The following is a 25859-nucleotide window of genomic DNA, read 5'->3' on the forward strand; positions in this document are numbered from 1 at the left end:
AATTCATGCAGAAAAAAGATTAGGATACAGTAGCTATTAAAATGCACAGTGTAAGCTTTATCCTTGCCATAAAGGGCCGCCGATCACACGGCTCCGCGGGGGAATTCATTCAAGAGCACAGAAATAAACAGATCGAGGCAACAGCTAAAACACCAGTGTTGAGGCTTTATTGAACTTCCATGGTACAAACCACATTTCTACAGGAATGCTACTAAAAAACTCACAAGACTGGATATCTGGAGCACTGCACGAACCACGCATGAGGCCACCAGCACTATGTCTGTGGTGGAAATGTGTGAGTGGAGGGTCCATGTCTCAAAGCTGTTTAGAAAAGTTGCCAAACACAAACTGACATTTGGCTTTTGAAAAGCTTCTATAAGACGTCTCTCACTGATAGATAAAATAGACATTTATAAATAATAGATTTGCAGTAACTCACAGTTGTCTTTAACTGTATACATGCAGATTCACTGGAGAGACAAATGATGCTCCTTGATGCACTGCTTTCCCACAGCTGATGTACAGTGACTCGAAAATGATACGGAGCAAAGAGACGGTGGTTTTGTTTCTCCAGATGTCGTGTACTTGGCTGTCAGGTGGGAGGGAAAAAAGTCCTTGTTGTGGCAACATCAGTCCTTTGAGTTCTCACTTCTATGAAGACAAATCTGTCTTTGTTGTGTGCACCATCCAAAAAAACCTTTGGGAATCATTGATTTTCAACAGGAATGCCTTCTCTTCTATCAATTCCGATTCTGAGTATTCTGTCCCCGCCAGTGGAAGTACTTTATGCTCGGCACATCTCTACACGGTCCAGCGGGGACACAGGGTGCTCGCAAAGGCTCGACAAAGAGACGCACGTCAGCCAGATAATTAAGAGAACAAATCATGGGGAAAAACTGAGACAAAACAGACTCTTCTACACACTGCAGAGGAAAATACAGAAAAAGCCACACTATTTGCATTCCAGGCGCCCAAAGCGGGGAATAAACAGCAGTTTTTTGGAGCGTGACATGTTAAACACATTGCCTGTTGGCTACATCAGTGCCAAACAGCTTTGTGAAATACCCCGTTCTGTGTTTGGAGATGCTGAGAATGGCTTTTTAACCATTTACCAGCAAGATGCGAGCCTGCTAAAACTGCGCTGAATTTGACTGTCGTTTCGTGACAGACCTGTCAGCTGGATTTGAATTTCGACGCTGAACAGGTTCGCAATGTGCAGCTGAATCACTGGAAGTTGTGGAAGCACAGGTAGGGGCGTTTTCGGGGGTAATGGGATGCTGCGATGGCTGTTAAGCTGCTTGTTTGTGAATTAGTCATGGCAGGTCGAAGCACAGAGTGGTTGGGTACCATCGCAGAGCTTGAGGCCATACAGAGGGTGGAAAACAGGGAGCAGGTGACAGTGACGCAGACACAGAAAATAAATTTACACCCAGCACAGAGGAAGCAAGGATGAAAGGAAAGGGAAGGAAAGAAGGAAGGAGCAGCGAGATGAAGTTGGGGTTTTTTTAGACCTCAGGGAAGCCAAGGAGTTTTGTCATGGCTGTATACCTGGGATCCCTGATTTCATTTCACAGTTTCAGAGAAAAATAAAACAGCACTGCAGGCACGTCCTCTGGTCATGTTGATGTTCCACCTCGGGCCCCGTAGAAATGTCTACCATATGGAAAAACAGTCACCTCAGAGGTTGACAACTGGGATCCTGACACAGCAAGAGACACAGACAGAGAGGAGTGAGAGAGAGAATGAAAGAGAAGCAAAAAAAGGAGGAGGGTGATGGGATGCTTTGGAGCCCTGGTGACGGGAGGAAAGACAGGAAGAGAAGTGGAGCACAGAGGCCTGAAGCTGGAAAAGTGGTGTACACGCAAACGGAATGCGGCATCACAGGGGACTGAGAGGGGTGGTGAAGGGGAAGAGACGGAAGAGAGGAGAGGGGGGGACGCACTGGAGTACAGCTCCATAATTGTCGTGATTGAGAATAACTTTAAATACCCTCAAATAAAGGCATCATTTCATGGACGGAGGCCGGCACAAGGCCCACGATGAGTCATCTGGAGAGAGAGTTTAAAACACTGATGCATCTCATGGCAGCAGCAACACTTCAGGCCTGAATACTCCACAGAGAATAACACCACTGTCCAATTATAGTCCATGTACATGCTTACAATGCACACAAAGGGGGGGATATAAGGCTGCTTCTCACACACACACACACACACACACACACTCATTCACGCAGAGAAGTAAACTTGAATCCAGAGGTGCACAGTGACACACACACACATGCACATCAGACTCATAGACTCATACGCACACTCAGTGTGTGCGGAGCTGGCGAGGCGACTCATTACCTCTCCCTGTCGGTGAAGGAGGAGGAGGTGCTGTGCAACGTCTGCCGGCTGTCCTCTGAAGCGAGGGAACGAGGGAGAGCGAGGGTGAGGGGGGGCGCAACGCCACGAGAAAGCGGGGGTGGATGCTGGGAACAACTGCGATCATAACTGGGGGAGAATAATAGTCCAGCAGATAGATGGAGAGAGAGAGAGAGAGATAGAGAAGAGAGAGGGGATGGAAGGTGGCAATTGAAATTGGGAAAAGAGGAAGAGAGGAATATAGAATATAATAAAGAAAGGAGAGAGAGGGAAGAAAAGGGATGGGAAAATGAAAAAAGATGGGAATTAAGGTAGAGGAGACAGGAATATAAATAGAGATCAGAGGACAAAAAAAGAAAAGTTTGAGGGAGAGATAAAAGTAAGAGTTGGAGAGGGAGAGACAGACGGCAGGAAATGGTAAGAGGAGAGAGACAGAGGAACGGATATGGATAAACAGAAGGAGAAGGACAAAAGACCGAGGGGGGAGAGAAAGAGAAACACAGTCAGAGAGCATCAAGAACAGCCGAACCATTAAGCATCAGAGAACACATTACGCTGCCACTGTGAGAGAGAATTAGTGCACTCATCGGACTCATTAAAACGCTGTCAGAGGGGAGAGGGAGGCAGAGCGAGGGACGGGGGGAGGAGGGAGGGAGTCAGAGGGGGGGGGAGGGGGGCGGGGAGGTGCACAGGATGCAACAAGCTGAGGAGATGGACACAGGGGTGACATCACTGAGCCGGCGTGCCGTTGCTTCGGGGGAAGAGTTATGGTGAAGAAGACACAGTCGAGAGTTAGAGGTTCGGGCTCTTAAGAATACTTAAGATGCACAACAAAGCTGTTCTCGCCGCCGTAAAAAGCCGCTCTGCAGCCTCATCCTCCCTCAGTAACACCTGCCCTCTCTTGGCTCACATCCACCCTCTCGGAGCGCGAACACACACAAACACACAGGCACAGTCACACTTGATAACGTTAGCCACACTGACGATTTTAAGGCTGGGAAAATCACTGAGCACATATGCCGCTCTTCTATGCTCATAATGAACTGGACGGTGGCCAATTGCCACTATAGGCTATGATTTCAGTCCATCTGCACCCCCCCTCCCCTTCATCCTCCATCCAACACATGTCATTATTTACACATTTATGACACTGAGGCACGTGGCAGTCTATAGAAACATAGCTGCCATGTCTCAAGTCTGAACCTGATTGTTGTAAGGGCCACTTTGGAACCTACCGCAGCAGCGTGGGGCTTTTCCATCGCGACCGGGGGGGGGGGCTGAAGTAAGTTATCGAAACAACAGTGGCAAACCAGTTTCAAGAACAGAGAGAAAAGGAAGAGGGCTTATCGTGTATCAGCTCACGGCAAGCAGGAGGGATTATCTGTGGATCTGCAGCCGAACTGGCGGCGCTGGGAGAGATAGGAGACTGGTGAGGGAGATAAGAGGAGTACCGGCTGTGCAAAGACAGGCCGCATTAGAGCAAGGCAACAGTGATAACTGGAAGTAAGAGGGGAACCCGGAGGAAAAAGGGAAACACAGAAATAAGGAACTTGAAGGGGAAAGGGGAAGGAGGCCCCAGTGGAAGGAGGGAGGAACGGAGGGTTGGAGAGAGTGCGTGAGTGAGTGAGTGAGGGGAGATAATGTGGGAGCAAAATTGAGATTAAGAGAGAGTATGATAAAGGGGATATGAAGGAGAACAAATTATACAGATTCAGGCAAAGTATGATACAAACGGGAATCTGGGTTAGATGAGCAGATAAGAGAATTACAATAGGAGGGGTGGGGCGTTGAAGTATAAATGGTGGGGGAGACAAGGGGACTGACGAGGGACGAAGGGGCCGGGCGTGTGATTCAGGAGGAGACGAGTCCCACCGGTTAAATAAACCAGGTGTTATTCTATTGATCTGTGTGCAACAAGCACTTCCCACCCGGCCTGAAAATGTAACATAGACAGAATTCCCCCCCCCCCCGCCCCCCCCCCCCCCCCCCCCCCCCCCCCCCCGGCCGCCGGGGCTGTTAGAGCACATTGACACCAGTGAGGCCATGTTATTGCTCAAGCCTGCGAGACAAATGCAATTTATTATTATTATTATTATTATTATTATTATTATTATTATTATTATTATTATTATTATTATTATTATCTGTTCTTTGCGTCCGCTTCCGTGCTAATGGTTTTTGCAAGTGAAAGTGTAATCATTGCCACTCTAATGGCACTAGATGACACATCTGTGCCAACTGCGACTTTCAGGAAGTAACACAAGTCATTAGAAAGCAATTACTTAGCTCTCACTTATGCATTGTGATATGTTATTGTTGGGCCCGCCACGAAATCATGAGCAACGAGCGCACGGACAAAACAGACAGAAGCAAGTTGCACATGCAAACACGAATGTGTTGTGTGTGTCCATACGTGTTCAACTTGACCCATCACTGGGTTAAACGAGGGGGAAGTTTCCACCTTCTTTAATCTCCAATCTCTTAACACTAATGGATTAATTTGTATCAGTGATTTTTATCTGCCTACGCTGTTATACACTGCATATCTACGGATAATAATAATCAGGTCAACCGAGGGATAATTAGTCCTTCTCATTTTTGTCTTTTTTAGAACGAACGGGGGGGAAAAAACGTATGTCCGAAAAAATGCCTTTTTTGTGTAGCAGAAATATTTTTTTTTCCCTCTTCCCTTTTTAATCATCTCATGACCCCTCAGGTTTATCGTTTGACCCCCAGGTTGGGAATATTAAAAATCATCATCATCAATCATCAAATTCTTCAGTTGACCCCAACACATCCCTACTTTAATGAGAACATCCATTATTCAAAAAAAAAAGATCAGCTATTTCCAAGTAAATATAATTTGGATGTTGTCAATATGTTTGCAGATCAAGGACTTCATTTAGTAAAAGTCTTAAAGTGCTTCATTAAGAAACAAAATGCTCTCATATTAATGGAGGCATCTCCTCCTCAAGCTCTCCCTGATTTGCACCTCGTCACATATGTGTTCTCCAATTTGGAAATAGTTTTGTCCATAACTTTCACCATATTAAAAACTCAGCTGATCATTCACTCTTGTTCACTAATGTCCACTTTGTATTTCTGTTGCTATACACACAGACACACAAACACAAACACACACACACACACACACACAAGATTTTGGAGGAGAGATTTGGTTCCTACCAGAGTTTGGCTATAATGACGACTGCCGTCAGGATGAGCAGCGAGGAGATGATCACGGTGACGTAGAACTGAGGGTCCACTGTAACACACACACAAACACACACACACACACACACACACACACACACACACACACACACACACACACACACACACACACACACTCATGCTGTTACTAATTTGAGACCTTGACCTTTTCTAATTGTATCCAGAATAAAAGAAGAAATCAGTGACGCCGGGTGAAACATGAAACTGAATGTGCAACACTCCGGCCTCCAACTACTACGAAGATCTGATGACGTCTTCCCTCTATCTTGTTGTTTGACGGCCAATTCCTCCCTGTGAGTGATGAGAACTTTATTAGGCATTCCCCGCCACAAAGTCAGCCAGCTGCACACAGTAGGGTGTCAGCCTTCACCCCGGTGACAGTTAATTCCCTGGAGGACTCCTGGCGAGTCTGTGCGAGTGTCTGTGTGTGTTTGTGTGTGTGTGTGCGCGCCTGTGTTCACATGAACTGCAGCTCGTGGCCACCCTGATTTAAAAATCCTTCATGTGCATCTCCTGATGCCCACCTTCTTCCGTCTCCTCCGCCTCCGTCCCCCCATCCTCCACTCCCTCCGGCTCCCTGGACTCCAGCGGTGTCTCCTCTCGGGGCTGCATGCTTGCATCGGGATAAGGCCAGTCCTCGGACGTGGCGGTGCTGGCCTCCTGCTGGCCCCCGTGATGGTGCCGGGGGTCCGTTTCCTGGCTGGAGAGGAAGTGGTAGGTCTCATCCTCAAGTGGCTGCGTGGGGCCCCAGACCACCGCCCACAGAGGGGTGGGTGTGACCTGGGCCGTAACGGACAGCTGGACCGACAGGGCGTCCACCTGCTCCTCGCCCTCGGTGTCGTCACGGTTACAGGTGGAGGGCGTCACCAGAGCAATCAGGAGGAGGTAGACAAGGGCAGTCAGTCGTGCGACAGGAGAGATGGAGCTGGAAGAAAGATGAAGAAGAAAAACAAATCAGAAGTGGCGGAGTGACAGAGAAGTTATCTGAGAAAATGTACTGTCCACAGGCACCCAGCATGACCTCAACCACTCAGACATTGATTCCCATGCCAGCCATCACTCAGAGTGACATTTTATGCATCTGCACCCCATACATCCCTCCTTCACCTCAGGAACTATCCATCTTACCATCTCTCCATCGCTTCGCTCTTTTCACTGAGACTCTGCTCCTCCGATCATCTCTCTCTGTGAGATAAGACAGAGGGGCAAGAGAGGGATAGAGAGAGGGAGAGAAGGGGGAGGGTCCGGCTTTTTTCCTCAGGTTTTAATGTTCTCAGATAAAAAGCGTATAAACGTAGACGCCAGCAATAGTATTGCCAGAAAGCCAACTCTGTCTCCTTTAAAAAAAAATTAAAAAACAGGTTACGACAAGCTGTTAAATTTAACACTCAATTGTGCTCCACATGTTCCAGCCGCGTCTACATGCAAAAACACCCAGAAGTACACAGTCATTGTCTGTCCTGCTCTCTCTCATACACACTCTCTCTCACACACACCTGAGCGCAGCACATTAATCATCATTAGAGGCGTCGTACATGGAGCCAACACTCTATATGGCACTTTGAGCAGAGAGCCGCAACTTCCCATCTACAACTACTGTCTAAATGCCACGGAAATGTCAGTAAAAGACACACAAGCAACGCCGGCAGATGGACACAGACACACACACACTCTCCGACACATATCAGTTTTCATGCCTACCTCTGGCAGTGGAGAAAGGGAATGAGAGAGAGGGAGACAGAGAGAAAGGGGGAGATACAGAGAGCAAGTGAGGGAGAAAAAAAAGCATCGGTTGCCTTAGCGACTGAGACATGTAGAGTCTGCTAGAGTACAAGAGGGGAGAGAGAGAGAGGGTGCGCGACGTAGCGAGGGCAGGAGACTGTAGGAAAGACATTTAAATGCTAATTATGTGTATTTTTTCTTTAAATGGGTTCAATTAAATGGACGCAGAGGAGAAGAAATGCATTTGATGAGGCAAACAGAAATGATACTGAGGGCGACATTAATAAGCTCATTTTGTAGGCGGGAGGTTGAAAAAAAACCCCCTCTTCAATTATGTTTACAAAAATGGCAAGGACACCCTGGAGAGAAAGAGACAGAGATACAGACAGCAAAGAGGAGGAGGAAGGAAGGAAGGAAGGAGCGAGGGGAATAAAGACGGAATATAATTTAATTTAAATTTATTTACACAGGACGCACCGGCAGAGTGCAGCGATGAACTGGTGTTTCATGGTCAGATTGAAATGAAAAAAAGACAACAAGAGATGCAAATTTGGAGGTCAGAGTCACATCCGGACAGCTTTATTGTACATGGAAATAATATTTACATAGAAAACAATCAGCCTAGCGTTCACACACACACACACACACACTCTCACTTTCTCCATCCATATGCTCCCCCTCCAACACTCAGTGTCACACTTTTCACTCCCCTGCGCCCTCCTTCGCTGTCACTACGCTCCCTCCCTCTCATTTCCTCATGGCTGAGGGCCGAGGTGTCCTCAGCGCGAGAAACCAGCTCTCACTGGAGAACGCAGCGCAACCACGCACCAAACCCTCCGTCCTCCGCGCCGCCAGACCGGCTGTCTGTTACTTCGTTGTTGTTGTCATCGTCGTCATCTTCGTAATCTAAATTTGACAAGGGGGTCAGACAGATTCGTCTCAACATGCATCATCTGAAAATTAATAAGATAGTGTGATGTGCAATTCCACAGTTAGTCATTGAGCGTGAGTCAATAAAATAAAGACCTGAAGATGTGTGAGATTGCAGTGCGTGTGTGTGTGTGTGTGTGTGTGTGTGCGTGTGTGTCTGTCTGTACCGTCAGTCTCCTCATCATCTTCTGTCTCCCCCTCTGATTCTAGCATGCAGGAGTCCAATCGACTGTCTCTCTTCACCGTGACATCGCCCCTGTAACATTTACACCCACAATTAATTAAACACCTATTATCAATAGAAGTGTGCGTCAAACTCTGTTAAATTCCAGTATACCTTCAGGATTAGCAATGCAATTGACCTCGGAAGAAATAATGAATATTCAAATACAGAATATAATTGAGCCTTTTAGACCAAAATTTCCTGAGGGGTGTTGGCAGGTGCTGTACCCACCTCTGCCTCCCTGAGCTGGGGAGCTGCTCCCAGACGGTGAGAGTGCGACCTCCCGTGACCCACCGGTGGTCCCCGCTCCCTGTGGCCCATGCCGCAAAGCAGAGGATTCTGGGAGCATCAGGCCAGGTCAGAGAGGCCAGGTAGCGACACTGAGGCAGAGAGAACACTAGAGGCGGGAGAGGGAGCGGGGCGATGTGAATGGGAGGTCAACGGGGGAAAACAAAGTGGTTCTGATTTTATCCTAAGTCGTTACTGTGCTGTCACGCTCACAGAGTGGAGTGAAAGACCTGTGGTTGCACACGGTTTATTCTGGGACTCACAATTTAGCGCGCTCTCTCCATTTGCCAGATCATAGCAGGAGCCAATTAGGAGGCCTCCTGTCTGGTGGACACAATCTGTTACCCCAGTGATGCTGCTGTGATTGGTCAGTCTGGATGTTGTTCCTGTGATAATTGAACAGATGTTCGGTGGAAGCATTATGCAAATGTTCCAGCATCTACTTTCCATTTTCAGGCTTTTTCTCTATCTAACATACACACACACACACACACACACACACACACACACACACACTCTCTGCCCATCTCATTCCAGAGCTCACCGGTCCTCCAGTGCAGGATCTTGAGCCAGGCTTGACCGAAAGCCAGGAACACTCTGTCTCCCCGCGGGCTGAGGGTCAGACGCCCACCTGGCCCCCCTCCACGGCCCGTCACCTGACCGCTCCAGTGGTGTAGCAGCCTCAGGGGGTCTCGATCCGAACACCGATTCTCCCACACAGACACCCCTCCCTCAGCCGAGCCGCTGAACACCAGCGGACCCTGAGACTGTGGAGGGCATGGGAGACACAGTTGTCATGGTGATGCAAGTCTTTACCTAGTTTTGTGTGTGTGCGAGCTTGTAAGTGTGTGTGTCTGCGCGCGAAAGACAAAGTATGTGTGTTTGTGTAAAAAGAAGTCTACAAACAATCTCAAAATGTACATTTCTGTGGCGCTGTTGGTTATAAATGGATTGTGTGCTTTGCATGAAAAACAACAAAGGGGATAACAATGATGCGCTACGCTTTAATGCTTCAGGCATATTTTTGATGACTGCAAATTGGGGGAAAAAAAGTGCATATGCAGCTGTGGATTTCAATATTCATAAAAAGCCTTTTACAGTACAGTATGCTCTCTAAAATTGGCCGCGCTCACATCTCAATAAATATCTTTGATTTCCATTTGAAAGCAATAAACAAGGACAGCAACTGTGAGGGGAAGAGTGTAGAAATATAGTCGTCTTTCTTCCTGAGAAGAGGCTTTTTCACAGATTTATATCCCAGACTTGGGGGAAGCTACTTTAGGCAGAGAGAGAGAAAAATTGGTGTGTTTTTGTGTCAGACATTTTGTTCTAAAAGAACTTGAGCATCCTCAGGGCAGACAGTGTGTCATGGCCAGCAGGGGAGTGACCCACCCACCTGGATGGATGTGACTGCTTCCTGGTGAGCGTTGATTGACTGGCAGTTTTCGAAAGTGTGCCAGCTCCAGGCTTGAACTTTCCCCCCGTCTGCAGGGGGGGACAGAGTGTGAGGTGAACATGTGCTGACAGGCGGCTGGCAGTCATTATAGTTGGTCACGGTCAACCCACCTGAGCCTGACTGCCTAAACTATGTGCCTCCGTCTCTCTGATTCACCCCGATAGCCCTTTGCTACACTGACTAACTCACTGGCAGATGATGCCACCGTGACAGACTCTGCCAACATATTAGCATGCGTAAAGTCATGCATTCAAACAAATTTGCGTGTAAATGTGTGCTGAAGGGCAGGCACTGTACATGAACAGAAATAGATATCCAATACAAATACGATGTGATGGGACAATTTCTAACGCCAGTTAATCCACTGTGTCACAAGCTCTTAGTTTTCCCACATGCAACTGCTGTCCAAGCACGCACGCACGCACACACACACACACACACACACACGCGCGCACACGCGCGCACACACACACACACACACACACACACACACACCTGATCCAGTGATGATGTAGCCATCTCCCTCTGGCACAAAGCAGAGAGCAGTCACAGCATTGAAGGTGTAGATGGATTTAACACACTGTCCTGGAGGTAACAGGGAAATACTAATTTAATTGACAAGACACCAGTCAGCAAGGGATACATTGATTACAATATGCGCGCGCACGCACACACACACACACACACACTCACACACACACACACACACACACACACACACACACGTTTTCCAGACAGAGCCCTTAGGCCCTTTACCTATACAGTATATTTATGTACAGTATCTGTGTGTGCATGTTTCTGTGGTTAAGCGTACCAATGCTCAGGGCCCAGATCTTCACATAGCAGTCCGCCGAGCCACTCAAAATAAACCTCTCCTTGTCGGACAGAGACAGGGACCAGGCTGATGAGAGGGCAAACGCAGACAAAAGAGCAGGAGGGGGATCGAGGAGGAGGAGGGAACAGGGATCAGAAAGAGAGGGACGGATGAGGACAAAAAGATTAAGCTGAGGAAGGAAGCTGTAAATAAATGATGATGCACAAAATGAAAAAAGAGACAGCTTGCAAGAAAGACGGCGAGAGAGAACAGACATGATTTTTTTTTAAAAGGGACAAATAATTAGTCAACAGAGTGCAGTGTTTACATAGTTCGACATGAGCTGCATCGCATATGCGCTCCTTTTCTTTTTTTGAGTTGGGGTATCAGGAGTTCACGTGACGGAATTCTGCGTGCTTCAGACAGACAGTGAACTCTCTAAAGTGTCTACTGAGGTTATCTCTCACTGGGGTTGATCTGATGAACTGCTCCTATAATTACCAGACCGCAGGACACAGGCATTACTCAGCTGTAGTCGGCGCACATGTAACGATGTGTGTGTGTGTGTGCGTGTGTGTGTGTGTGTGTGTGTGTGTGTGTGTGTGTCCTCACCCAGCCTTCTGCAGTACTCAGGGGGAGGTGCACACAGGCAGGTAACCCCGCCAGTGTGACCCCCCAGGTTCCTCTGCTCTGTTGCCGTGGGAACGTGCCACACCTTCACCGTTGTATCTCGGCTGGGAGCAGGAAGATGGACAGAGTGAGAAAGCGAGCGGATGAAAGCGGAGTTAAGAGTAGGTGAGAGAAGCCAGGATAAACAAGCAAAGTTAAAAGGCGTTTGACATAAACCCCGAGAGAACTGAACCGAGTGTTCAGGGCGGGGGAAGAAAAACAAATACGTGTCAGACAGCCGGGGAGAGAGTGGGAGCATATTAAGTGATAAATTGGGTGAAATGTTCACTTTGCACATCCATTATGCAAATTGGGACTTCTGTACTGCTTCACCTTCCAGAAACCACAAGATTGTCAACGGCAACCACACAAGTGACGATGTCATTGTGGCCCTCCAGCAGCCTCAAGCGAAACTTCACCTTCTCCCAAGACGCTTTGAGGGCGGTAAATTCAGCTTCTGTGAAAAGAAATGATTTGTGTGATTAGCGACGTTGACTCATCAGCACCCCCGCTTTTTAATCTACACAGTTCTTCAGTGTGGATTAGTCTGCCCCTGCAACGTGTGGAGCTGAATTTAACTCCAAGGATGCAAAACGTACGTCTGTCTACAGGGAAGCGAATGCAGCCTTTTGGTTTTACAGCCACATGGGCTTGTTAGGACTCCTCAGGGCAAACATGTATAATCTGATTTGAGATGCTACTCGCAAATTAAGGCATTGCATGGTGCTTTTAACTGCCTGTGACAAACTGTAATATCAATCTCTTCGGCCATGTTTCTTAATTATTCTACCTTCCGGCTGCAGCTGCTGCTCCTCGTCTGGACAACCTCCTGACACATCTTGACCTTGATCTGACACCTTGGCCGGCTTTGTCTTTTCCTGTTCTCTGCCCATCGCTGCTTCCACTACTGTCTCCGTCCGCCTGGCAGCCGGTGACGGCGTTGCTTGAGCTTTAAACTCCTCTTCTCCCTTAAGGATCTTGGATGCTGGAGGTGTTTGTGACGGAAGGGCCCCAGGAGCATCCTCCCTGTACCAGCGCAGAAAAGGAAAAGCTGAATGGAGAATCAGGATGCAAAGAGCACACGGCGTCCTCTGTGACAGGGGGCAGAGGATTTCCGAGGCCCAGACAAGCAATAACAGTGCGACTTAATGAGCTCCGAGTCCGTGTTTCATTCAGTTTCACATGCTGATTTCAGTAATTTGCACAAAGGCCTTTCGGGAGGACGGCATCCCTGAGTGATGTTTACATGGCACATTATGAATAGTCGAAAATTCCCAATTTGGTAAAGCGTGACAGTATTTGACCTCCAGTGTGTTGTGATAGACATACAAAAAGATCAAAGTCTTCAAAGTGAATGTTGTTGCTTTTGAAGAATTATGCTCCCACATACCCCCGATACCTCTCCCTCAATTCCTTACACTTGTCTTTTCATCTTCTCCTTTTTTCCGTCTCCCACAATCCCCAGAGTTTGCTGCGGGCCAGAAAGCTGCAGCTGAATCTCAGCCAATCTGGAACGCAGCTCCGCCTTTCTGGAGATCTGAGAGGAAAGAAGGCACGAGATTGGTTGTACACCAAGCCACTAAATCCACAAGTTGTTTGCGTGCACAACCAACATGTTTGGCTTGTCTTAATTTATTAGACTGCGACTGGCAACATATGCGACGCTCCTGTCTGATTGTGAGTTATGAAAAATGCATGAATGAGTGAAATACAGCAAGTCAAACTAGAAATGAAATGGATGTTTTGCTAAAGGACCACGCCGCCAATTCCACTCAGTTTACTCAGCCTGTGGAAACAAATGTATGGTGTATTTTGTGGGTCTGGTGGAGCATTCCAAATCCTGACAGAACAACCCTGCTTGTGTCATCAGAGTTATCTCAGCTTTGGCTTACAGACAACAGATTTTCAACAGAAACTGGGGTTGAGGCGTTTCACAAAATTTGCACATTTACTACGCAGGGAATGTCTTTTTGTGGACACTCCCTCCCTGACTTGCATTTCAGGACACGTAGGATCCAGTATTTGGGGCAATTTACTCATACCACAGACTAAAAGTCACAATATGTTTGGCTTTGAGTTTTACCTCGGGAGCGCTGGTGTCAGAAGTATTTCGATAATTTACTTAAGTCAAAGTAGAAATAGCTTGAATTCAAAGAATTCTTTTTTAACCCCTTTGTGGGTTAATATATGATTGAATTATTATTAATGATGCATAACTGTAACTACACCCTTTTGATTTCCTAGAGCTAATGATAGCTAGTAACAGGTAATTTAAACTTTATTAATGAATCTATACTTTTTTTTTTTTTAATAAATTCATCACATTTTGTATCTAAATTTTAAACTGAAAAGTTACACGTAACTTTAGCTGTCAACTGAATGATAGCGAAGTAAGTGCAGTGTTACCCTCCAAACAAAAGTAGCATAAAATGAAATTACTCAGGTAAAGTACCACAAAATTATATTTTCGTACAATGTTTAACAGTAAATGTCTTCAGACTATGTTCTATTTGTGCAAATGTGGTAAATCAAAATCCATGAACCTCCCAATACAATGATCTTCAGCTCACTGTTTGCATTTATTTTCCATCAAGAACAAAAACAGGAAGCTCCGATACACTTTATTCAAATTGTGAACATCTGATTCTCTGAATATCTGGGGCCAAAGCTGTCAAATTAGTTCACTTCATTATTCTTATTATTATCATCATCATCATCATCATCATTAACTCATTTTGATCACACGTTTTCTTGTTTAAGAATCTTATAATTATCTAACTTGTGATATCAGCATCATTCAAACATCAGCTTTGTTTTAATGTGAGCTTGGCTGCCGCCATCTTATCTTATGAACTATAATAGTGTGTGGACTGTTTTATGTATGAATATGAAGCTCTGCAAGATGCCGCTTGAAATGCAGAATATTAATATTAATTCTTTCTCAAATTTAGACTAAAGCTGGCTCTGAGTCTGAGGTGCAGTCATAACCTGTTGTAAGACCTGAGGGAAATCTGTTCAGGATTTCCCAAACTCATGCACAGGATCACAATAGAAACAATAAAATAAGATTAAATAAAAAACAGGTAAGTGTTTCTGTACCTTGAATCTCTCCTCTGGGGAAAGACTGATTTTTATTTCCAGATTCTCAATCTGTCTCAACTTCTTCTGCAGCTTCCTCACCTCCCCCATTTGCAACAATGGGCTTGTTCAACGGTTAAACTGTAAACTTTAAACTAACCGACTAACTTACTCTCTTTGTCAAACACACAACATTATCGAGTCGTTTTATGAATAATAAAGTCTGGAGAGGTTTGCATAAATAAAGACGTGTTTACCACACGGGTCGGTGTTTTGTGGGGAGGAGGACGTGTCGCCGGATGTTGACGACACTTTAGACATGTATAACTGTCTAGACAGCGCCATCATGTGAGCAGTGCAGGTATTGCGTTGAAAAATCTTTATAATAATCATAACTGTGGATATTGTGCCGCGCATGTACCATTTCACGAACATGTATTGACAATGAAACGATTGTGTGTTGGTGGTTTGAAGGTCGCACTCGGTTTAATCACAGACCAGAACCATAAAAGTTTCTCTGACCCCCTGATCGGACCACTGGAGGACAGAAAGTGGGAAGCCGTGCTGCCTTCAAGCCAGCTTGTATTTTTGAGATTTAAATAGTAAATGAGAATAAAAATTTTAAAAATCAAACTACAAAACACCAATAGCCGCTGTTTTATTATGTCAATATGTGCTACTTTGTACCATAGAAACAATAACAAATTATGAGAAAATGTATCACAGGAAACCTATTCATACACCATTGATTAGACAAAATCTGGTGTATGTTGGGGATTCGACCAACAAATCCTTTTCATTATTCAGTAATCTGTAGATCATTGTCTAAATCAATTGCATTGTCTAAAAACTGCCCGAAAATTATTGAAAATGACCATTCGGATTAATTAGTCATCGATGAAGGTCAGTAGGTCACAATAGCTTTCTCATTTTGTCCACATGGGACGTTTGGGGTTTCTTTGTTATACATCAGTGTTGGATGTTTTATGTTGTATTTGGCTATATTACACTGTATGCTGCTACTCTGCTGTGCAGATTTAGTGGAAAAGTATTGCCGTTGTTAAATAAAAAAAGCCCTGCCAAACGTCAAATGTCAATGTTTGGCTATTTCATTTCCTCGGCAAAATCCATGATAAGTGGTTTGCAACACCCAAGGGCTGACAAGATGTTTATGTATAATTAAGATACAGCAATACATATTTTTGGATCTTTTACTGAATTATGAGAAAGGAGCTCTCTTCGAACTTCTTTCATAATGAGGAGCTGTCACGAGTAGAATTGCGACTAATAATCATTATCACGATTAATGTGGTTATTATTTCTCCATTCTTTATTTGGTCTAGAGAACATCCACAAATATTTAAAAATATATATTTTCCTTCATCTCAAGATGACATCTCATTTCTTTTCTTCATATAGTTTTAAACCGTAATATATTTAATTTACTTGAATTTGGGGCAAGGAAGAAATACAATTTTATGAAGCTAGAATTATAGATGTTTTACATTTGGCATTTTAAACAATGAATTGATTATCAATTTTTTTGGGGGGGGTCCAGCTAATCACATAAATGAACAATCATTGCAACTTTAGTCACACAAATGAATTTCTTGGCTATGAAATATCACAAGCCAAAAATATTAGAACCTGAAGTCTTTCTGTCTAAGGGCCCACTCAGATCCCTCAGTTCCAAGGCTGGATTACCAACTGGGCAACTGCCCCAGGTCTACAAACCCCCAGGGACCATAATGTTCAAAATGGTCTGGCTGAGCGGGGGCCCCTGGCATGTGACTGGAGCCCAACTTGGACCCCTGTCTGTGTAAACCCCCATGAGTGAATCATCAATCTTGTACAGGCCAAGAGCACAAATAGCATGAAGGATGATATTTATTCATTAGATTAAACAAATTAAGCCATTTTATGAGATATAAATTAGTTATTTCAAAGCACACACAACGAACTCCAAGAAAGTAAATAAGTCATTTTCGATTGCATATTACTAAATCAAAGAAATGTGTATTGAATAAACAAATTAAGTATTTCACAAATTCATATTAAACCCTAAAATATTTTAGCTTTATATTTGTCAGAAACAAATAGTCAATTGTGTGAAGATTATATTATGAACTAATCATTTATTTATTACTATTTTACTATATGTTTTTCATTCTAAATATACTATATACTCATATGATTATGAATTCCATAAAACTTTATATAATTATTTACAACTGAACACTTTTTGTTTTCGTAAGTATCATACTTTAGGGAACGCTTTTTGTATAACGTTTCCAATGACCCTGGTAACCTCGTCATTTCCTACAGCAACTGAAGGCATCATCACCGACGTTCTCCTTTCACAACTTGAAGAACAAATGTCACAAAGTCAACACAAAACGAACGATCGAACGAAAAAACGAACACAGCCGGTAATCCGCTACTGTGACTGTTGTGAGGACACCAGCCAGCTGACTGAGGGACGTTCTTTATTTATCTTATACATGTTTAAAATGAACTGTCCCTCAGTTACAGGAAGTGACGTCACAGCACCGACTCCTTTTGTCTGACGACCTTATCCGGAGGAAGTGAAGCTCAGACGAGGCAGCTGCTTAACCGGAGGGGGAAAAAAATCTTCGAAGAGAAAAAAACAAAAAAAAAACGGAGAGGGGCAAAAAAACAAAAAAACTTCAGTGGTTTGCAGGAATTCGGACAAATTTGGAAAATTGTGTCCAAACCGTCCGGACCCACAGGAGTTCCGGGGAGGCAGACGGAGTCGTCGGCACCGGTAAACGCCAATATCCTCCGTGCAGTTAGTTGTATTATATTAGCTAGATGTGTGCGACGGCGCTGCCGCCGCTCCACCCGTCGCCACAGCCGGAAGTCTGTGAGGATGGTCTGTTGGTTTTTTTCTCTTCGCTTCAGTTTTTTTTCTTTTTTTTTTTTTTTTTTTCTTCATCCTTTGCCTTTTTTTCTCTTGTTATTTTTCCCGAGCAGGAGGGCACCGCAACGCACCGCACCGCACCGCAACGCACCGCTCACACACCGAGCTGTCGTGCTTACTGTATGTTAATCAGCACGTCGGGCCTGATTAACTACAACATACACGGGGGCCGAAATGGAGTCGTGCTGTCGAGCTGCGGCTCACTGTAAACATCACATATGTCCGATCCGTGGTGGTTCTTTGTGAAAGTTAGCGTCGTGTGCTGCTCTGTAGCTCCTCTGCTGCCTCTACGAGGAGCTAAGTAGCCGGATGCGGTTTGAATTAACACCAAACGATGTTGTGGATCGAACGAAGTTGGCGCTCGAAACCATGAGAACCGTGTCTCACAGGTGAAACCCAGACGACATAGTTGACGACTATCGATGGTTTAAACACTGCTGGAGGATAATCTAATGCACTCCGAGTCTTTGCGACTGTATTGAGCCAAAGGAAACCTTTAACCTCAGATTAACATGTTATTTCTGTTTTTCAACCCATATGCAGGATCCTTCTCTCTCCAACACGCCTTATCCTACCAGTTAGTTTATTCACGCGTTCTACTTCGTCTTGCCAGTCGCTCTTCCTCTGTAGATCCCTCTTTTTTTTATTTGAATTTCCCTGTAGGATGAGCCCAGGGCCGCTTCATAATCTGGGCAAAGTGAGCAAAGGCCCCCAGGAGCCCCAGGCCTTCAGGGTTCTCGACAACAAAAAACACCCCAGAAAAACCACACAGCTTGTGTGACATTGTAGTTTGTGGCGATTTGATTGAAAGGGACATTTTGACATCACAGATGCCTCATTTTCAGGGGTCCTGGGTTCATGCATGCGGCCCACTGTCACAATCTCACGACTTTCTGCGACACGTTTGCTCTTCCGTCAATGACGAGTCAAAGTATTTGCTGAGAAAAGAGGCCTATTGTAATTCTGAGTGTGCGCCTACAAAGCGCAATATCACCTGAGTGTACTCAGGACCTCGAGGCAGCTCCATGATATTGAACCATAAAGAATGGCCCTCTCACAATATAACTTTCATTATTCCAGCTGGTATTTTGTGTACGAGGTGCCAATCTCTGGATTTATTTCTCTTTAACGCTATTGCCACCTAGCAAACCTGTGATAGTCTAGGAATACACGGTTAACATTTTTAGACGTTATTCCAGTATTTGGGCATTTGTGATGCTGTTGAATTGTTTGGACTCATACTAAAAGTTTTTTCTCATATTTTGTCCACCATGTCAGCATCATAAATTACTGCACCTATGATGTTTGTAGATTTAGACTGTGTTTATGATATTACTCTTTTGTTAACAGATTGATTAAACTGCCTCGTGCTGTGGCCTGTTGGTTATGTATTTGTAACACTGGCATTTCTGGTCAAGTCTTGGAAGTTATTAATTCTCACTGTTTTTGTGTCATTGCAGAAATGATGGAAGATTCACATTTTAATTCGTCATATTTCTGGTCTCCCGTGCCCACTATGCAGGGACAGGTAAGACTTGACAGAACATGTGCAATATGTATTTTCATCAGGCCACTTTGATCGTAAATCGGTAAATTATGTTATGTAAATTTTGAAGCATGAATCCTGTTTTGTTCTACACCAAGAATCTCCTGAAACCATATTGCCTGAATTTACACAGAGCTTTTTCACTTCATGTGACTAGAAGACGACTAGAAGACGAGGATCGGAGGAGTCCAGCGTGGTCAAATCAATGTCCAATCCAATGACACAATCTCCCCTCTCCCGACAGATTGAAAATGCCATGTTCCTGAACAAGGTGAAAGAGCAACAGGAAAAGAATGCTGCCTTCTCCTCTTCCTCTGCATCCCACTACCAGACAGCTCTTCTCACCATCCCCACTCCTGGGGCCAAGACAGATGGAGGAGGGCAGGCTGCTGGTGTGGCACATCTCCACCCTCCTCACAGCACCCAGAACATCACGGTGTTGCCCGTCCCCTCCACGGGCATCATGACAGCAGGTAAGTCTCTTTCTGCACAGATAAGCTGCTGGGTCTTTATTTTCTTTTTTGTTTGAGGCTCTTTTTGTTTGGACTAAGATACGATCAGATTAATCTGAACCATAATATAACGGAGGTGCATTAAATGATTAAGTTTACATTCCAATTGCAGTTGCATTGGACCTCCAAGCAGCATCGTGGGCTTAAAGGACACTTTGCCAGTAGAATGAGCCTCTGTCTGTCTCAATGTATGCTACAACCTCTGTAATGCACATAATGAGTTGGTAATTCATGTTTGAAATGGAATATTGGAAAATTCTTTCATTTACATTCCTGAATTTAAAGGAGATTCTTGATCTCAGACTTTGAATTCTTGACACTGCCTGCAGTGTCCTTAGTAAATAGTGATTATTTCTCTATTCACAGCTGGTCTAGTCATCACAACTCCGCAGGGAACACTCGTCTCCCCAACCTCGTCTCAGTCGTTCGTCTCGGGTCATCCAGCGACAACCATGATTGTGTCCGCACTCCATTCTCCAGGTGAACTACAAGCAACGGCACACATGCACACGATATACCGTCTCTAATATGTGTGTTCGAAAATATTTTGACGAGCACAGTTGCTTTTGGCAGCACCCTGATTTTGCACAATAACTTTCATGATAGAGGTTTAAAACACGATCAGAATGGATGTTCAGATTTTTGCTTTTCATTGTTTCATTTTCATTAGGGCCTGGGCTATGAGGGTAAAATTTATTTGATATTCTTTGGCTTCCACGTGTTGATCCCAGGAGATCCAAAGCAGAAGAACCACAGAATGGGCAGCAAATAATTACATTTCTTATCCAAGCTGTTTGTAATTTATGTTTCTACCGTTTCAATTAAATCAAAAATCATCCACACGAGAGTGGTGATGTGACAGCTTGCTCATAAAATATTTTTTCTACTAAGCCTTATTCCACATTCACCATTTTGAGAAAGCTCATCTACAGATTTCCACCAAGGAATTGTTAGGTAAAAAAAAGGTAGCAGGTCAATTTTAACTGTTTTTTAATCCAGATTATCGCTCAAAACGAGACTTGGTGCAGATCTGTTTCTAGCAAGTGTCTCCTCTCCTCTTAACGCACTGCTTTTGATCTTGTAGACAAAAAAGATGGGGACGGGATGTCCCATGTTGTTGTGATGCCGGCGCCCTCAAAACGAGGCAGAAAAAGGAAGACGACAATTTCCAGAATAAGCGGACAAGGAAATGAAACACTAGTACTGGCACATCTGACAGCTGGCGGCCAGGTAGGAAAATAAACTGAAATATAAATCTGACATATAATAACATAATCAGATAAGTAAATTATTTCTTTTTATTGATAGGTGGCATCTTTGCAGCATCACGGTAGAGACCCATATGACCTATCAAATGAGGATGACGACCATGGTCCAAAAGATAGCACTAAGACATACAGGTATGTTTCCCCCCCCCCCAAAAAAAAGCACCACCCGCTGTTTATCCCCATTTCTCCTTGCTCTAGCTGTGGAATGCAAACACACCTGTTCTTCTCAACATCAGCATAGAGATGTTGAGCTTTTATAAATGAACCTGGCGCTGCTGGATATGAGCATCTGCCACACACAGACACACACACACCCAGACACCTCTTCTAAACACCCTTCACTGCATGTTGTGGCAGAACATGCCTGCTTTGTAGTGGACTGTTGATTCCTTCTCTTCATGCATTGAGATACAAATACATCCGTGCTTCGTAGATGCTCTTTGCACACACTGGACATGAACCTGCCCTCAGCTGTCCTCTTTGTCTTTATACAGCATGCTCTTTCAGCTGTGATCTCTCAAGCACTCTCTTGTATCCTGCTCTTTCACTTTTTATATTCTGTACGTACCTTTTCCCTTCAACTTTCACTGATATCTCCCTTGATATCTTTCCCTGTGTTTGTGTCTCTTACATTTGATTGAACTGACTTTTGTCTTCATCGATTTGTCTTCCTCTTGTTCATTTTTTTTTTCCATTTCATTTTTTGTCACATCTCTTTATTGCTTGATTTTCCTCTCGCCTTCCATTGCTCTCTCCTAATTTCCCCTATCTAATCTTCTTTTGTTTTCTTGTATCTCCTTTTATTGTATATGTTTCCTTTTTTCTACCCTCTTGTTCTTCATCCCCCCCCCCTTCCCCCTTTCCCATTTCTGTGTCTCTCCGCCTGTAGGTGCCGGATGTGTGCGGCGACCTTCTTCAGTAAGTCTGATATGCAGATCCACTCCAAGTCGCACACAGAGGCCAAACCTCACAAGTGTCCTCACTGCGCCAAGTCATTCGCCAACTCCAGCTACCTGGCCCAGCACATCCGCATCCACAGCGGGGCCAAGCCTTACACCTGCTCCTACTGCCAGAAATCTTTCAGGCAGCTCAGTCATTTACAGCAGCACTCACGGTACTGCAGACCCCACCCCACCCCTTTTTCTTTTACCGAACCCGTACCGTATTCCCTGTCGTCTTAACTTTGTCCTGCCAAACTCCTTCTTTTAACCCCGATGCTCGTCTCCCCCTCCCTCCTGGGGAGGAGAGTGGAGCGGGTGTGCAGATGCATATTACACTTCCATGTAGATGTTGGCTCGCATGCCATCCAGAAGTGACCTTTTCGGAAAATTAGAATTCAAATCGCACCTTTAAAGTTGGTCTTCATCCATAAAAAGACTTTTCATAATTTATAAACTAATCAGAATGGCTATTAAAAATGCATGGCGCTCTTATACGAATTGATACAATGAGAATATCCTCCTGGCTTTTTTCGTGTGTGTGTGTGTGTGTGTGTGTGTGTGTGTGTGTGTGTGTGTGTGTGTGTGTGTGTGTGTGTGTGTGTGTGTGTGTGTGTGTGTGTGTGTGTGTGTGTGTGTGTGTGTGTGTGTGTGTGTGTGTGTGTGTGTGTGTGTGTGTGCGCGCTTGCACTTGCACTTGCACTTGCACGCACATTTCTTGCCTCCCTGTGTACTGTTTGCCCTGCATAGTGTTATTCCTGCTTTTTCCCCTTTACGTGTGTCTTCTGTCTGCATGTTCTGTCATTTCTTCTGCCACAGAAAACACACGCATATACACTGAGCAACACAAGCTGAGATAAAAACTTGTAGGCACACGTTCCATTTAGCTTCCCATAAAATCCATTGTGTTGATGTTTATCTTATCGATGCTTCTTCTTACTTTCTCCATTGAATGGCGATGCACAATACACATCCTTTGCTGCCATGTTCTGCTTTCATTCTGTTGCTGGTTTTTTGTGTCCTTAAATCAATTATCATTTCTGGGGGCATTTGATTTTTATTGAAGAATTCTTATTATTAAATCCCAGTTTATATTTAAATATTTCAATAGAACAAATTGTCAAACGTAACTGTAAAAGCTGGTCCAGAACGACGGGAATACAATTTGTTGTTGTTGTTGGATGATTATGTTATCGTGCAGTTTAAAATAACTCACTAGAAACTAACACCAAAAGAAAATTATAAATGCTGTTTGTTTGTTTTTTACCGATGTTTGTTCAAAGTTTTGCTCCTTTTACTTGTCAGGGATGTATCTCTTTAAAGGTTTTGAGAAATGTATGGAATCAACATTTGTCAAGACTATTATCATGTGGGTGTTTTTTCTCATTCTACTCTGACAATCCAATGTCCCTCTTTCTGTCCCCCTCCTGTCTGCCCTGATCAGGAATCACACAGAGTCAAAGCCTCACAAGTGTCCACATTGTACCAAGTCTTTTGCCAACTCTAGCTACCTGGCCCAACACATCCGTATCCACACCGGGGTGAAACCCTACTCCTGCTCCTACTGTCAAAAGTGCTTCAGACAGCTCAGTCACCTTCAGCAACACAACAGGTAAGTGAATCACTGGTCTTGGGTTTTTCACCTGCCTCTGTGTCCCTCTGCAGTCGGGTGAGATCACCCTCAAAGTGATAAGAGTGAGTGGATGTACATGTATGCGTTTGCTTGTGTTTTTATACAGGATTCACACCGGAGATCGACCATACAAGTGCTCCCATCCAGGCTGTGAGAAATCCTTCACGCAGCTCTCAAATTTACAGGTGTGGAAGATTTTAGATTTCCTGTCGGGCAGTGCATGTCATGTCTGTGTTATTTCCTGAACACTAAACTATGCTGTGACACTATTTTAGCTTCTTTTTTTTGTCAATAAACTTTTTTCCCCCTCAGTCCCACCGGCGTCAGCACAACAAAGACAAACCCTACAAGTGCACCAACTGCAATAAAGGATACATAGACTCAGCGAGCCTGGAGGTGCACATGTCCACACACACTGTCAAACACGCCCGGATCTACTCCTGTAGTCTCTGCAACCGCACTTATACCTCAGTAAGACAAATGTCTATTTCTGAAGAGTATTTCTACATCAAAAACTATGAATCACCTCACTGGCAACATACACCTGGCAGCTACTTTACACCGTGTAGTCATGTGTCCACTGTTTCCCCTCTACCTATCCTCCCCTCATCTCAGGAGACGTATCTGGTGAAACACATGGAGAAACACAACCCAGACCAGCTGACTGCGCCGGCAGTCGTGGCAGCACAGGCGGCACAACAGAACCAGAACCAGGGCCAGGCTGGCGCTCAGAGCCGGGTAGAGAGCTCAGACGGGGGATCGAGCCGCTCTGCGGGAGCTGGAAGCGGAAGATTGGGTGGAGGCCAGCAGGGACAGAGTCAGAGTAACTACCCCCAGTCAGAAAACATCTGTCCATTTGACCTGCACCAGTATAAGACAGTGTCTGCCAGTGACCTCCAATACAAACAAGTCAGTGTGGCTGACATTACTTCTCACAAGGACCTCTGTCTCACTGTGTCAGCATCTTCCATTCAAGTGGAGCACCTCAACTCTTAAGAGGTGGTGAAAGGAGGGAGTGTTGGGGATGTGGAAGATAGAATTAATTCAAAAATGTGAGAAATGAAGGCTGGAGAGTTAAAGGATAAAAAGCAATACTAAGATGACACAAAAACGTTGGAACATGTGACTGTGCCTGTGCCTGAGCGATGTTTTGAGGCAAGCAGGACAAATTAATGGTGACACAGTATACCGAAGGCTATAATTATTTTTTTTTGTCTCTTATTTTTCTTTCTGCCTTCTTTGATTTGTTTTCCTTTTGCTTAGCTGCCCTGTCTTAGTATAAAATGCATGTAAAAGCTGCAATAAAGTATGTCAGTCCATCACAGTGATGGTTTTTACAATAGGAAGACGGTCAAAGAAACAGTGCTTCTGTTGTTTAATCACCTCCCGCTCTTCCCTACAAACCGCTTTGGCCATAGCAGTCTCTGTTGATGAAATTGGTAGTTGATTGTGAAGGTGAATTGTTATACTTTCATACAGAATCATTCAGTTTTTACTCGGTGTTATTATCTTTATTATGTTATATATAATAAAAAATACATGGCTGCAATTCATTCTTTTTCACCTTAAAAGGGATGTAGAGGTTATTTCTTTTTCAGGAAAGAAAAATATCAATCAAGTATATAAAGATATATACTACCAGTTTAAAAATAATAATTGTGTGTTTAAAGGATGTGGCAATCCATATAACCTATTCAGACCCATTGGCAGGCCTTCACATGACCTTCGGGGGAGTAATGTGCCAGTTCATGTTCCATGTTATCCTATTGTACTGCTTTGTGCATATGTTCTAAAAGTAATGTTATCCAAATGTGTACTTGCTATTATATTACCACAATAACATTTATAAGACTTCTTTATAGACATACTGACACATCTGAGTGTGTGTGGGGTTTTTCCTGCTTTTATACAATAAACCATCTGAAATATTGTCAAAAGCATTTTTTTTTCTGTCCCAGTTTAATGTCAAATTCATTTTTTTACAGCCATGCATATGCACACATACATATTTGGCTTTGTCTAGTGTGTTGTTTTTATCCCAATTCTGAATCATCAAAAAAAATTAAGAATTGGTTGTTTTATCCAATATTTTTAAAATCTAGACCAGGGAGTGGAGCTACAAATGAGCTTCAGCAAGATGTCCTATTTACATCACATCTGTTGCATCGCTAATGTGCATAAAACAATGTTCATCTGTATGGTCTCTGTCAAATAAACAAATAATAACATGCCATAGTTGCT

General features: G+C 44.3%; 3 protein-coding genes across 9 annotated transcripts; 1 reads left to right on the plus strand and 2 right to left on the minus strand.

Annotated features, from left to right (window-relative positions):
* Nucleotides 1–145: 145 nt before the first annotated feature.
* On the minus strand, nucleotides 146–7739 carry LOC118315508 (PILR alpha associated neural protein). Its single transcript, XM_035642851.2, has 6 exons — nucleotides 7302–7739; nucleotides 6729–6785; nucleotides 6125–6525; nucleotides 5553–5631; nucleotides 2349–2495; nucleotides 146–1699 (listed from the first exon to the last, which is right to left on the minus strand). The coding sequence occupies exons 2-6, from the start codon at nucleotides 6737–6739 to the stop codon at nucleotides 1678–1680; spliced, it is 660 nt and encodes a 219-aa protein (XP_035498744.1). The 5' UTR covers nucleotides 6740–6785; nucleotides 7302–7739; the 3' UTR covers nucleotides 146–1677.
* A 132-nt stretch (nucleotides 7740–7871) lies between these two features.
* On the minus strand, nucleotides 7872–15842 carry si:ch211-154o6.3 (uncharacterized protein LOC563854 homolog). 2 transcript variants are annotated; one of them, XM_035641974.2, is made up of 13 exons: nucleotides 14802–15842; nucleotides 13121–13239; nucleotides 12493–12728; nucleotides 12036–12159; nucleotides 11646–11767; nucleotides 11034–11120; nucleotides 10715–10804; nucleotides 10160–10248; nucleotides 9308–9530; nucleotides 9027–9149; nucleotides 8707–8872; nucleotides 8420–8508; nucleotides 7872–8228 (listed from the first exon to the last, which is right to left on the minus strand). In XM_035641974.2, the coding sequence occupies exons 1-13, from the start codon at nucleotides 14889–14891 to the stop codon at nucleotides 8122–8124; spliced, it is 1665 nt and encodes a 554-aa protein (XP_035497867.2). In that variant the 5' UTR covers nucleotides 14892–15842; the 3' UTR covers nucleotides 7872–8121. The 2 variants fall into 2 exon arrangements, with proteins under 2 accessions (XP_035497867.2, XP_035497873.2); XM_035641980.2 differs by having other exon boundaries at nucleotides 15038–15838.
* Nucleotides 15843–17212: 1370 nt separating this feature from the next.
* znf384b (zinc finger protein 384 b) lies at nucleotides 17213–25548 on the plus strand. 6 transcript variants are annotated; one of them, XM_035641758.2, is made up of 11 exons: nucleotides 17651–17673; nucleotides 19182–19249; nucleotides 19512–19740; nucleotides 20146–20259; nucleotides 20864–21009; nucleotides 21088–21179; nucleotides 21937–22161; nucleotides 23430–23597; nucleotides 23725–23803; nucleotides 23931–24089; nucleotides 24234–25548. In XM_035641758.2, exons 2-11 carry the CDS (start codon nucleotides 19184–19186, stop codon nucleotides 24612–24614), a joined length of 1659 nt encoding a protein of 552 aa, XP_035497651.1. In that variant the 5' UTR covers nucleotides 17651–17673; nucleotides 19182–19183; the 3' UTR covers nucleotides 24615–25548. The 6 variants fall into 6 exon arrangements, with proteins under 6 accessions (XP_035497631.1, XP_035497630.1, XP_035497651.1 ...); XM_035641738.2 differs by lacking the exon at nucleotides 17651–17673 and adding an exon at nucleotides 17213–17565 and having other exon boundaries at nucleotides 23931–25548; XM_035641737.2 differs by having other exon boundaries at nucleotides 17650–17673; nucleotides 23931–25548.
* Nucleotides 25549–25859: the final 311 nt, after the last annotated feature.

The sequence above is a fragment of the Scophthalmus maximus genome, chromosome 1 (genome assembly GCF_022379125.1).
Source record: "Scophthalmus maximus strain ysfricsl-2021 chromosome 1, ASM2237912v1, whole genome shotgun sequence".
Taxonomy (NCBI): Eukaryota; Metazoa; Chordata; class Actinopteri; order Pleuronectiformes; family Scophthalmidae; genus Scophthalmus; species Scophthalmus maximus.